The sequence below is a fragment of the Malus domestica genome, chromosome 15, assembly GCF_042453785.1.
Source record: "Malus domestica chromosome 15, GDT2T_hap1".
Taxonomy (NCBI): Eukaryota; Viridiplantae; Streptophyta; class Magnoliopsida; order Rosales; family Rosaceae; genus Malus; species Malus domestica.
This window is the reverse complement of record NC_091675.1, coordinates 32,894,415-32,907,650: the sequence shown is the minus strand read 5'-3', so window position 1 is coordinate 32,907,650 and position 13,236 is coordinate 32,894,415. Positions and strand designations below refer to the sequence as shown.

General features: G+C 39.6%; 1 protein-coding gene across 1 annotated transcript; it reads right to left on the bottom strand.

Annotated features, from left to right (window-relative positions):
* Nucleotides 1-5,032: 5,032 nt before the first annotated feature.
* LOC139191867 (uncharacterized) lies at nt 5,033-12,124 on the bottom strand. Its single transcript, XM_070812897.1, has 6 exons — nt 11,976-12,124; nt 8,766-8,823; nt 6,833-8,135; nt 6,330-6,532; nt 5,230-5,830; nt 5,033-5,166 (listed from the first exon to the last, which is right to left on the bottom strand). Exons 1-6 carry the CDS (start codon nt 12,122-12,124, stop codon nt 5,033-5,035), a joined length of 2,448 nt encoding a protein of 815 aa, XP_070668998.1.
* Between the last annotated feature and the right edge of the window lie 1,112 nt (nt 12,125-13,236).

Genomic DNA, 13,236 nt, shown 5'->3' with positions numbered 1-13,236 from the left:
TCTGACAAAGTTTAGACACATAAATTTTGAAGGTTCAGTTACCCTACCATTACCCACAAGGGTAAAGGAACAGCATCACTGCTTGATAAGTGGAAAGTCCCTGTGTGTGTCAACCTCTGTGCTCCGTGGCAAAGCAGACTGGCAAAAATGCCTAACCTTTACTCACATCGAGAAAACATTCTCAATAGGATTACTTGCTCAAAAATCGAAGAGGCACTGCTCCCCGAATCTCGAGAGCCAAACTCCCACAGGATTGCTTTCTTAAAAATCGAAGAGGCACCGCTATTCGAATCTCGAGAGCCAGACTCCCAACAGGATTACTTGCTAAAAAATTGAAGAGGCATCGCCCTCCGAATCTCGAAAGCCATACTTCTAACAAGATTACTTGCTCAAAAATCGAAGAGGTATCGCTCTCCGAATCTCAAGAGCTAGACTCCCAACATGATTGCTTTCTCAAAAATCGAAGAGGCACCGTTCTTCGAATCTCGAGAGCCAGATCCCCGACAGGATTGCTTGTTCGAAAATCGAAGAGGCACCGCTCTCCGAACTTCGAGACCTAGATTTTCTTGGATAAAGCTTGTTTGCAATCTTCACACGCAACATCAGCTTTCCAGATACCACAGACCACTTTTTCAAAGTGCTCTGATAAAGTTAAAACAGGTGAATCTTGCAGCTCTCACTACATTGCTATGACCGAAAAAGGTAAAGGAACAGCGTTACCACTCGCTGTTGGGACAATTCCTATATATGTCGACCTTCATCCTCCACAACCAGGTAGACCTGAAAATAAAAAAATGCTCAACTTTTCTTCACATCTGAGAAGGCATTCTCAGTAGAGTCTCTCGAAATACTCAGCTTCTTTTCCTTCCGGTAATACCTCTACAAACAAGCTACACCAGAGCAAGAGTATCTCATATCATCAGGGTTAAAAGCAAGAGTATCCCATATCATGCTTTTTCCCTGCCTTTTCCTTTGGCCTTGTCCTTACCTGCAAGACAAGGAGAAAGAGAGCAATCAGTCAGCACTTGGAATCAAGCATCCAGTCAGGAACTGACTGCCTGGAACCCCTTGCCTGATTACTTACCTGACATTGCTTTCGAGTACTCATCTTCAACATCTTATGCTTCTAGAGAAGATACCACATCTGCCTGAGGAACAGATAGGGCAAGTGAGAAGGATACAAGGAAACATGTGGAGATAAGCGTAACAGAACACGTGCCGATACATCCACTACTTTATCAACAACAAAAGTATCGCATATCATCAGGGTCGAACGTACTCTAGATTTGATGGACTTGTTTTGACCTTCAAATTCTTGAGTCAGCCTTATACTCTGGAGGAAACTAGAAAACCCTCTAGTCCAGTTTAAGAATAAGCTTGTGGAAAGTTACTTCTTCAAAAGCAAAAGTATCTCATATCATATCTTCAACATTTGCTTCTCCTTATCCTTGTTGCTGTTTATGACACAAGAAGAATGAGAACAATCAACCGGAAGCCGAAGTCAAACTTCCGATCCAGGTTGCTTGCTTGGAAGTCTGATTGTTTACCTTGTCTGTTACTTTATTCGGCAAATCTCCTAGCTCGGCGACTTAGGGGACTCCTACTATAGGGTTTGTATCATACTTGACCAAGCCCGAAACTACAAGTAAGCTTCAAGTGAAATTGATACATTACCTTATGCATCTTCATCGGTTAAAGATAGCACCCCTGGATGGAGGAAAAGTACTTCCAGAGAAAATGCCACATATGAGACAGATAAGGCAAGTGAAAATGATACCACACTTCGGTACTTAGAAGTTTCGTGATTACTCAATGGCTTGAATCTTGCAAGTCCCCAACCAAGGAGATTCCCTCACTCGGGAACTTAGGGGAGCAATGTTTATACCATACTTGACCAATCCCGAAACTACTAAGCACCGGTCAATGTTATACCGTCAAGGACCTAGAAGAGTTTCCTTCCAAACCAGGAGGCAAATCACAGCGTGACACATGTCGACATCAGAAGCCAATCATAGCGCAACACGTGTCAACATCATAAGCCAATCACAACACGACACGTGTCAATGTCAGAATGAAACTAGAAACCTTCTTCTATAAATTGAGATCATTATCTCACAATATTTCCTAATGTCATTTGTACTAAATCATTTACTAGTACTCACTAAAGGAGAGCTTGAACCTATGTACTTGTGTAAACCTTTCACAATTAATGAGAACCCCTCTACTCCGTAGACGTAGCCGATCTGGGTGAACCACGTACATCTTGTGTTTGCTTCCCTATCTCTATCCATTTACATACTTATCCACACTAGTGACCGGAGCAATCTAGCGAAGGTCACAAACTTAACACTTTATGTTGTACCAAAGTCCTCACTGATTTTGTGTATCAACAATGGTAATAGATTTTGTCAAACCAAAAATTTTGTACGATAATTGGTACATAATTTTGGTACGGTAACCGTACCAAACCCACCCCTATAAACACTTATTAAGGCCCACTTGCTAATTGTGCATATATTTGTATCCATCCACACCACACCGCTTGCAAACCTTTTTTTTTAATATCATTGATAATATTACTCTAGGAACTCGTTTGTTATGTATTATTGGATTGGAAATAAATAATTCATTAATTTCAAAATATGTTAAGGTGAGAAATTAAAAAATTATGACGAGGTACAAAATAGAAGATGGATTACTCAAGAAGAAAACTTATCAATTTCAATCCTCTTTAAAATGATAGGATTAGAAAGGGTGACCCCCAAGACAATGTTGGTACTTGGTGGTACCCTGGGGATGGCCTTGAACAAATTTTTGTGCAAGATTTCAAATTGCAATTTACTGCTAATGCTCGCTAGACCTAGAGCTGAGGATATTACGAATTTTGTACATGTTGTTAACCCGTGTATCTCTGTTTCTCAAAATGAAAGCTTAATAAAAGATGTTACTAATGAGAAAATTTAGAATGCTGTTAAAAATATTGGCCTTCTTAAAGCTCCGGGTCCTAATGGCATTCATGCAATCTTTTACGATATTGTCAGTGACTCTATTTGCAACCTTGTTAAGGACTTCTTTAACAACAACTCTTCTCTCAGGTTAATGAATCACACTAACATTTCCTTAATACCAAAAGTTGACAACCCTAAGCTGGTTAGCCAATTCCGTCCTATAAGTCTTTGCAATGTAACCTATAAGATCATCACCAAGGTTTTGGTCAATTGTTTAAAACCAATTCTCGCTAACTGTATTTCCAAAAACCAGGGAGCCTTTGCTACTGGTAGATCTATCCATGATAACATCCTCATTGCTCATGAGTTTTTCTTTTTTTTTTAAGAACAACAAAGGCAAAATTAGTGCTATGGCAGTTAACTTGATCTTGAAAAATCCTTTGATTTCATTAGTTGGGACTACATTAAAATTGTTTTCCATAGATTTGGCTTTAACAACCATTGGATAAATTTGATTCTTGAATGCATCTCTTCCTCGTCTTTTTCCATCCTCATCAATGGCAGAACTCATGGATATTTCCACCCTTCTAGAGGCATTAAGCAGGGAGACCCTTTCCCCCCACCTTTTTATTCTCTGTATGGAACCTTTAATTAGACACCTAAATAAATTAGGGAACTTACAAAAATCCAATGTAGGTGTGCTTACCTCTCCTAAAGGCTTTAAAGTCTCTAATCTTAAGTTTGTTGATGATTGTTTTATCTTTTGCAAAATCCACAGGTAAAACTGCAAGGAACATCCTACAAGTCCTAAATGAATTTGCAAATGTCTCAGGTTAGAAAATCAATTTTCATAAGTTCCCTCTTTATTTCTAAAATAACACCCCTATTCAAATTAGAAATGATATTGTTAATATCCTCAAAATTCAATACAAAACTACAATTGGCAAATATTTGGGTATCCATAATATCATTTGCTGAAAGACCACATCAATACTAAAGATCTAATTCTTAAAGTTAAGAACAAATTTGCTGGTTGGAAAGCTAATACCCTCTCTAAAGCTGGTAGACTCACCTTTAAGAAAGATAGTAGATCATTCTTCTGGGGCAAAAAGAGCAAGGTGAACCCAGTTGCTTTAACAAAGTCTGCCTTCCCAATTGTTTGGAGGGCCTTGGCACAAGAAAAAGTAATCACTTCAATAATGCTTGGCTTGCTAAACTTGGCTAGAATATACTAACCGAGGAAGACAATTGGTGGGTACAAAATACTTAAGGTATGACTCCTTCCTTAACTGCAAAACTAGACTCCACTCCCAAGCCTGGAAAGGAATCCTTTAGTGGGAAATGGAAAGAGTATATTCTTTTGGACCGACAATCGAGTTTTTCCTTTCTTTCTCATTAACCTCCTGCCCAATGACCAAATCCTTGGTTTAGACTTAAGTATTATAGTTAGCAACTTCATAAAAAACAATACCTAGGATAAGAATGCCCTCTCTAGTCTGTTGGACAATGACACTATCAACAAAATTTAGCATTCCTCTGTTGGACAATGACTCTTTGTTCTGGGGTCTCAATGCTAACAGTAAATTTACAGTCAAACCCGCAACCTGGATCCAAAATAAGAGATACTCTTAAGGTCTTAACTTGGATCTTCTCAAAAGAATGTGGAGTCTCAACATCCCCAAAAAAATCAAGTTGTTTCGTTGGCTACTAATCCTAGGAAGATTACAAACTAAAGATCAACTTTCTAAGTACATCTAATCTCTCCCCTTCCAATGCCTCTTTGTAATGAAGACACTAAGAGTATTAATCACCTTTTTATGGATTGTAATGAAGACACTTTGTTTACCCCCCCACACTTGAACCAAACATTGTCCCCAATGTTGCAAACATAGACTCACACAAAAACAAGCAAATAACACAACTAGCAAACATGACAAATATGGCAAAGTAAAGGCAATAAAGAGTAGGGTTTAGAAACGCAAATCTGATTATGATGCCGGAGCTTCCTAGGTCTTCTTGATTCGCATGGGTTGCCTCCCAAGAAGCGCTTGCTTTAACGTCTTCCAGCCGGACGATGCTTCCAATCAAGCTGGAATAGGGCCCACGGGTTGGAGATTGACTTCCTCCACGGTTTCCTCCTCAAAAGGTGTGAAATATGGCTTCAAACGATGTCCATTGACTTTGAACTCTTGTTGCGTCTTCAGACTTTGAATTTGAACTGCACCATGCGGAAAAACATTAGTAACAATAAAAGGTCCAATACACTTAGAACGCAACTTACCTGGAAATAACCGAAGGCGAGAATTGAAAAGTAGCACTTTCTGCCCGATAGAGAACGTCTTGCTCCGAATCATCCGGTTATGGAATGCCTTCGTTTTCTCTTTGTAAATACGAGAGTTCTCGTAAGCTTCATTCCTAACTTCCTCAAGCTCGTTCAATTGAAGTTTCCTATGAAGACCTGCGGCATCAATGTCCATATTAAAGGTTTTGATAGCCCAATGTGCTTTATGCTCCAATTCAACCGGAAGATGGCATGGTTTCCCATAAATGAGCCGAAATGGGGACATTCCAATTGGTGTTTTGTAGGCCGTACGATACGCCCATAATGCATCATTTAAGCGCAAGCTCCAATCTTTCCGGTTAGGCCCTACAGTCTTCTCCAAAATCTGCTTGATTTCTCTATTTGATACCTCCGCTTGCCCACTTGTTTGAGGATGATAAGGTGTTGCCACCTTATGCGTGACACCATATTTCTTGAGTAGCGCTTCAATGGTGCGATTGCAGAAATGAGAGCCCCCATCGCTTATAAGTACCCGCGGCAAAAATGTTAGTCTTAACAAAATCTGCAACCACTTTAGAATCATTAGTACGGGTGGCTCTTGCTTCCACCCATTTCGAAACATAATCAACCGCAAGTAGAATATAAACAAAACCATGAGATGAAGGAAAGGGACCCATGAAATCTATGCCCCACACATCAAAAATTTCAACATTAAAGATGGGACTTTGCGGCATTTGGTCTTTTGGTCCTATATTTCCAGTTCGTTGACAACGATCACATGTAATGCAAAAAGTTCTAGCATCCTTAAAAATAGTAGGCCAATAAAAACCACATTCAAGTACTTTACGTGCAGTCCTTTGAGTGCCAAAGTGACCTCCGCATGCATAAGTGTGACAAAAGTTTAAAATAGATTGAAATTCAGAATCATGCACACACCTACGAATGATTTGATCAGAGCAATATTTCCATAAATACGGATCATCCCACACATAATTTCGTGCATCATACTTAAGTTTATCACGTTGGTTTTTATTGAACTCACTTGGAATGACTTTAGATGCTAAATAATTAACTAAATCCGCATACCATGGCATACTAACCTCAATGGACATCAATTGCTCGTCCGGGAATGTCTCTGGGATCGGCACAACCTCTTCTTCATGCACCAAACGGCTCAAGTGGTCAGCCACAACGTTCTCACTTCCTTTCTTGTCTCGGATTTCGATATCGAACTCTTGGAGAAGAAGCATCCATCGAATAAGCCTTGGTTTAGCTTCCTTCTTTGTGAGCAAGTACTTCAACGCTGCATGATCAGTGTAAATTATGACTTTAGTACCAAGTAAATACGAACGAAACTTATCTAAAGCAAAAACAACGGCGAGAAGTTCTTTTTCCGTTGTGGAATAGTTCAACTGAGCATCGTTCAAGGTCCGAGAGGCATAATAGATGACGTGTGGCTGTTTGTCCTTCCTTTGTCCCAAAACAGCGCCTAGAGCATAATCGGACGCATCGCACATAAGCTCGAAGGGAATGCTCCAATCTGGTGGCCTAATGATGGGGGCCGAAGTTAGCATCTCTTTGAGGTGCTTGAATGCCTTTTCACACTCCTCGTTGAAATCGAAAGTCACATCCTTTTGGAGAAGTCGGCATAGGGGTGTGGAAATCTTCGAAAAATCCTTGATGAATCGCCTATAGAATCCTGCATGGCCCAAAAAAGAACGAACCTCTCTAACCGAAGTTGGAGAGGGTAAGTAGCGTACAAGATCTATTTTTGATTTATCAACTTCAATTCCCCTTTCAGAAACGATATGCCCTAAAACGATGCCTTGTTTTACCATAAAGTGACACTTTTCCCAATTTAAAACAAGGTTCGTTTCAACGCATCGTTTTAAGATTAATGTGAGATTATCCAAGCACCAATCAAACGAATCGCCAAAGACACTAAAATCATCCATGAATACTTCAATAATCTTCTCAATGAAATCGGAAAAGATACTTACCATACATCGTTGGAACGTGGCCGGTGCATTGCATAGTCCGAATGGCATGCGCCGGTAAGCAAAAGTACCAAATGGGCACGTGAAGGTGGTCTTTTCTTGGTCGTCCGGAGCTATGACAATTTGATTGTATCCCGAATAACCGTCAAGAAAACAATAAAAAGAATGACCGGCTAACCTTTCTAACATTTGATCGATGAATGGTAGTGGAAAGTGGTCCTTCCTTGTGGTGTTGTTGAGCTTCCTATAGTCAATGCATACTCTCCAACCTGTTTGAATACGGGTTGGCACAAGCTCATCCTCGGCATTCTTCACCACAGTAACTCCGGACTTCTTCGGGACAACTTGAACCGGTGAGACCCAACGGCTATCCGAAATTGGATAAATCACTCCACAATCGAGAAGCTTTATAATCTCCTTTTTCACGACTTCCATCATCGGAGGGTTGAGCCGGCGTTGAGCCTCTCGAGTTGGTTTAGCCCCCTCCTCTAGAAATATGCGATGCATGCATGTTGTAGGGCTAATTCCCTTAATATCGGCCAATGTCGATCCAATGGCTGTTTTGTGCTCTTTCAACACCCGAATCAACTTTTCTTCCTCTAATGCCGTGAGTGATGAAGAGACAATGACGGGCAACGTCTCTTCATCTCCCAAGAATACATACTTTAAATGATCCGGCAACGGTTTAAGCTCAAGAACGGGGGCCTGAATCACAGAAGGTAACAACGTATTAGTGGAAACGGGAATTGGAATTGGGTTAGAAGGCTTACCACGATGTTGGGGCAATGATTCCAAGGCAGCCACAAGCTCGGCATGCTCCTCCTTAGGTACGGCCAGATTGGGCTTTATGCCAAGTCCTTGTGCTATCGTCGTTTCAAAGGGATCGTCTTCCAACATATCAAGATAATCCTGCGCCAATTCATCCAATATATCAATAGAAAAACAAGAATGATCATCTTTAGGAAATTTCATAGCTTCAGAAATGTTAAAGTTAATAATCTCCCCATCAAATTCCATTGTCAACGTCCTTTTGAACACATCGATCTTGGTGCGTGCTGTTTTCATGAAGGGCCTCCCAAGTAAAATCGGCAATGGGGTGACATTTGGTGAGTCCTCCATCTCTAAGACATAGAAATCCGCTGGAAATATCAAGTTATCCACCTGCACCAACACATCTTCCAAAACTCCTTTCGGATATGCATTAGAACGATCGGCTAATTGAATTATAACACCATCGTTTTTAAGCTCTCCTAAGTTCATGGATGCATATATTGAGTATGGCATGACGTTAATTGAAGCTCCTAGATCTAACATAGCATGTTCAAATTTAGTATTGCCTATAACACATGGAATTGTAAAACTACCTGGATCTTTGCATTTAGGAGGTAGTTTTCTTTGCAAAACAGCGGAAACATTCTCACTTACCTGGACCACCTCTTTGTTCGAAATTCTCCTTCTTGTTGTGCATAATTCCTTCAAAAACTTGGCGTACCTAGGTACTTGCTTAATTGCGTCAAGAAGAGGTATATTGACTTGCACTTTCCGAAATGTCTCCAAAATGTCTTTCTCGGTCTCCTCCTTCTTGGATTGCTTCAACCTGCTAGGAAAAGGCACGTTTAATGGAATAGAACTAGACAAATTCGGTTTTGAGCTTACTTTGGCCGAATTATATAGGTTGGAAGTGCAAGATGGCTACGGCAAAGGATGTTCCATCCTTGCCGTGGTTGAGGTTTGGGGTTCTTCCTCAAACGATATCTTTTCATCCTCTTTTTGACTTGAATTGGATGCTTGGGGTTCGGTTCCAACTTGTTTGCCACTCCTTAATGTAATTGCTTTGGCGGTTTCGAATCCCCCTTTTGGATTTACAACGGTTGAACTAGGGAGTCTTCCTTGGTCTCGAAACTGTCCCATAAACTCGGCAATTTGCCCCACTTGCTTCTCCAACTCGTCCACCTTCTTGTCCCTAGTCTGCATGCCCTGCGCCATAGAAGTTAGTAAATTAAAAATTTGATCATTATCAATAGAAGAACCTGATTTTTGGGCGGGTTGTGCTTGGGTTTGATTTGGTGCAAACGGCTTTTGATAGAAACCCGGGGGTTGTTGCCTAAACGTGCTTTGTTGTTGGCCTTGTTGGGGTTCTCTGTTGGAAATGTGCCCTAAAGCCAATCATGTGATGATACTTTACGGACATTTCACATGTTAAACTAATCTAGTTTTACATATAAAGGGCAAAGATTATTGTTTGAGCCGTCTCATATAAATGTTATATGCTTAAACGATAAAGTCCAAGGAATATGTGATTGGGAGAATGTAATCTAATGAAGTTAGATTCATGAGACCATTCTTTCGTAGACACATCCTAAACGTTCCTGATCATAGGATTGCCAATTGGGCATTGACAGTCCGTTAAGATCGGTACGTACTATGTCTTCTCTCAGGGAGAGTGATTAGTCTCAAGTCATTGGTGTGTGTGACATCAAGACAAGTACGGTAGGTGCTCAATAGAGAATGAGTTCACTGAACGCGATCAACGAAGAGTTCTCATATTCCATGTCACATGAGAACTCATGGTTGGGATAATGCAAATTAGTCCTTTGACCTGAGGCATCATAGTTGTCTTGTGGTTAAGACCTTGATCTTTGATTATGTCAAAGTCACTCCATCAGGAGGGTGTCCACGGCATCGTTGGGGTCAAGTGACTTAGCTATGGAGACAAGTGAATGCGCAACAAGGGATCTCTAACCTTCAAGCCGCTTGAAGGAGAATACTCTCTGATATGATTTGAATCTCTGGCCAGAGTATGAATGAGATTAGGGAATGCGTTCCGAATCACATTCAAGGTAATCATATAAGCACAAGACACACATTGGATAGTAGACATGAGAAAATAAACTATCAAACCAAACAATGTGGTCAAGAGTATTAGATTAGAGAAAGACCGTATTGCATTTGTAATCTCGAACTGAATAGGTTCTCTAACCTCTTCTGATTAGCTTGGGTAACCATGATATGCTGCTAGGTGTCACTCATGGTTTGTGGAAGCCCTAAACGTGTGTAATCACTAAAGGGAGAATTGAAAATTGTTTCAATTCACAATCGATGTAAAATGGTTTTAATCGCCCACTACCTCGCTAAAAGGAACCTAATGGATCGCACACCATAAAAGGTAGAGATTGGAGATTAAACGGAAATGAGTAAGAATGATTAAATGGTTTAATTATTTATTTATGGCAAGAATTAATTAATATGTTAATTAATCAAACGAATAAGTTCGTTAAATGACTTCGGGATAGTTTTGGACCTTAAGGCCCAATGGGCTTCGAACGTCAAGCCCATTAACTTAAGTTGTATGACAATTTAATGAATAAAGATTCATTAAAGCCCAAAAGCCCAAAAATCCCTAAATGGCCAGCCATATGTGTATGAATTAGGGTTTTGGTTATTTAGGTCACTTAAAGAAGTGACTATATAAATGACTTTATAGCTAAAATTCATTAAGGGTTAATTTTTGGGGAAAATTGGTGAGAATTGTCTCTCCATTTTCTCTCTAAAGAGGCCAACACCTTGGAGGGTACATCTAGCAATCCTACTACTCCAAGGTCACTCATTTCTTCTACAATCTAACCTTGGTGAAGAGACTTAGAGGTTCTCAATTTTGGGAACTTGGAGAACCTATTCTTCCATCCAAATCCATGGATCTAAGAAGCAAGGAATGAAGGCCCTATCTCTTTGGGTGATTAGCCTTTGCTTATGCAAAGAGGAATCTACAAAGGTATTAATTTCAACTCACTTTGTTTTGAGTTGATTCTTGGTTCACCAATCTACTAGGCTTTGAATTTCATGGGTAATTGATCGGATCATATTTATATATATTTTTACTTCAAATTCACTCGTCTTTTCTTAGTTAGTTCCTTATATTTTTGAGCTATTTATGTTATTTTTGTGTTTATAAGATCTGTTATGTAAAGAAAACAAAAATAGCACAAATAAGATCTATTTACGTTATTTTCATGACTGCTTTCTTTTATTTGCTATTGTCAATTTGCTGAGTTATGCTTTCCATATATTTATTTTAAGCACCACATGATTTCAGGTTAGTGCTTGCTTGCACACTGGAAAACTTGCTGCCTTGGTAATTTTGGTCTCTGGAGGAATTGTATTACAAATTTTGGCAGTGTGGTTGGTGAAGCAAATAGAAAACAAAAAGAAACAGAAAATGATAAAAGCAAAGAAACAGGCAGACAAAATGGATTAGTGGAAGAATAAAATATAAGAAGCAGTTAAGTGGAGGGGGAGGTGAGCACGGGGGGAATAAACAAAGAGGGTACTGACAGAAAATAATAAAATAAAGGAAATGGGACGGAAAGCAGGATGGGGGGCATAATAAAATAAGAGGGGGAGTAGGTAACGTGGGGATTGACTGGTGGGAATAGAAAATTAAAGAATAGAAGCAGGAGGAAGTGGGGACAGCGCACAGAACTATAAGGGAGCCTCGGGGGAGTGAAAACAAAAAAAAACCGAGGGGAATAAGAGGCTGCCCTTGCAGCCTTGAAAGGGGCGTGCAGAAAGGGGCTGCCCTTTGGGCAGCTCGCAGAGAGGGACAGGGGGCGAAGTGGAAAGAAGAAAAGGAGCTGCCTTTGGGCAGCTCGCAGATACACGAGAGGGAGTCAGAGGGAGTGAGACGGGACAGAGGTCAGCACGAAGGGAGGTCAGCACGAAGGTGAGCTGCCTTTGGGCAGCGTGTCAGACAGAGACATCAGGTCAGAGAAGAAGAGCGCAGAAAACGTGAGGGCTGTCTTGGAGCTGACTTGCGGGAAGAAGCAGCTTATAGCTGCCTCGACGGGACAGCCAAGAAAAACCGAGAGGACTGCGCAGAGCACAGAGGCAGAGGGCTTCATTCCATTCTTATTGGTGTTATCTTCTCAAACTCATGTTTTACGTTTCGGTTTACTCTCTCTAAACTTTTATTTTATTTCTGTTTTTAATAATGTGTAATTAATTTTATTTTGGCTAGAGGTTAATTCAAAGCCATGAATATATTTGTAATATGAATTGATTACCTTCAGTTGTGATTTCTGAGTTGTGATTTAATTTGCTTAACTGCTTGATAGATAACTTATTTTTGTATGTCGATTAAGGATGCATACTTAATTTACATGCATGAATTTGATGCTAGAATATAAGTGAATTTCACCTAATCGTTATGAACTTATATTCACAAGTAGTGAAGGTTGTTAATCACAATCGTGTTAAGTAAATTCTTGGCATAAGTTTCATGCAATTCATAGTAACAAGTGCCTCGTCAATGCTTATGATTTTCATAGAACTTAATGATTCTTGCTTGTATCTCTATTATGCAATTCATGTAGGGAACTTGTGGGGAATATTTTGGGTTGTCGTATGCAATCATCCAATCCATTAACTTAAGGAAAATCTGAGAATTAATTTATGCAATTCATGGTTAATTTGGGGCGTTGAGATTTACAATTTATTGAAAGAACAACTGAAAATCAATTTAGATTGCTTATGTGTCATGTGTGGAGAAGAACCCTCTAGCTAGTCCGTCATTTATCATTTTACCTTAATTTTATGTTTTTGTCAATTCTGTAATTTAATTAAGTTTAATTTACTTTTCATCAAAACCAAACACTCATCCATTATTAAATTATATTATTTAGTTAGTTTTCATTGTTTTTAGTCTTTTAATTCAATTTCCGTCCATTTCAATTCCTAGTGTCTATTTTGATTGTATTTATTATTTTGAGTCATTTTAAGTGTGTTTCGAATTATTAGAGTTTTTAGCCTAGTTTTGTGTCTTTGAGTCTTGTTTAATATTTTTAACTTTGTTTTTATGTTTTTAAAAGGTTTTAGCAAGCCCTCCTAATCCCCGGCCTAGAACGATACCCTACTTATACTTATACTACAATTGACAAAAAGAGGGTTTAATTTGTGTGTCAAGTAATTCTCACATTAAATTTTGGCGCCGTTGCCGGGGATTAGTAACTTTGCT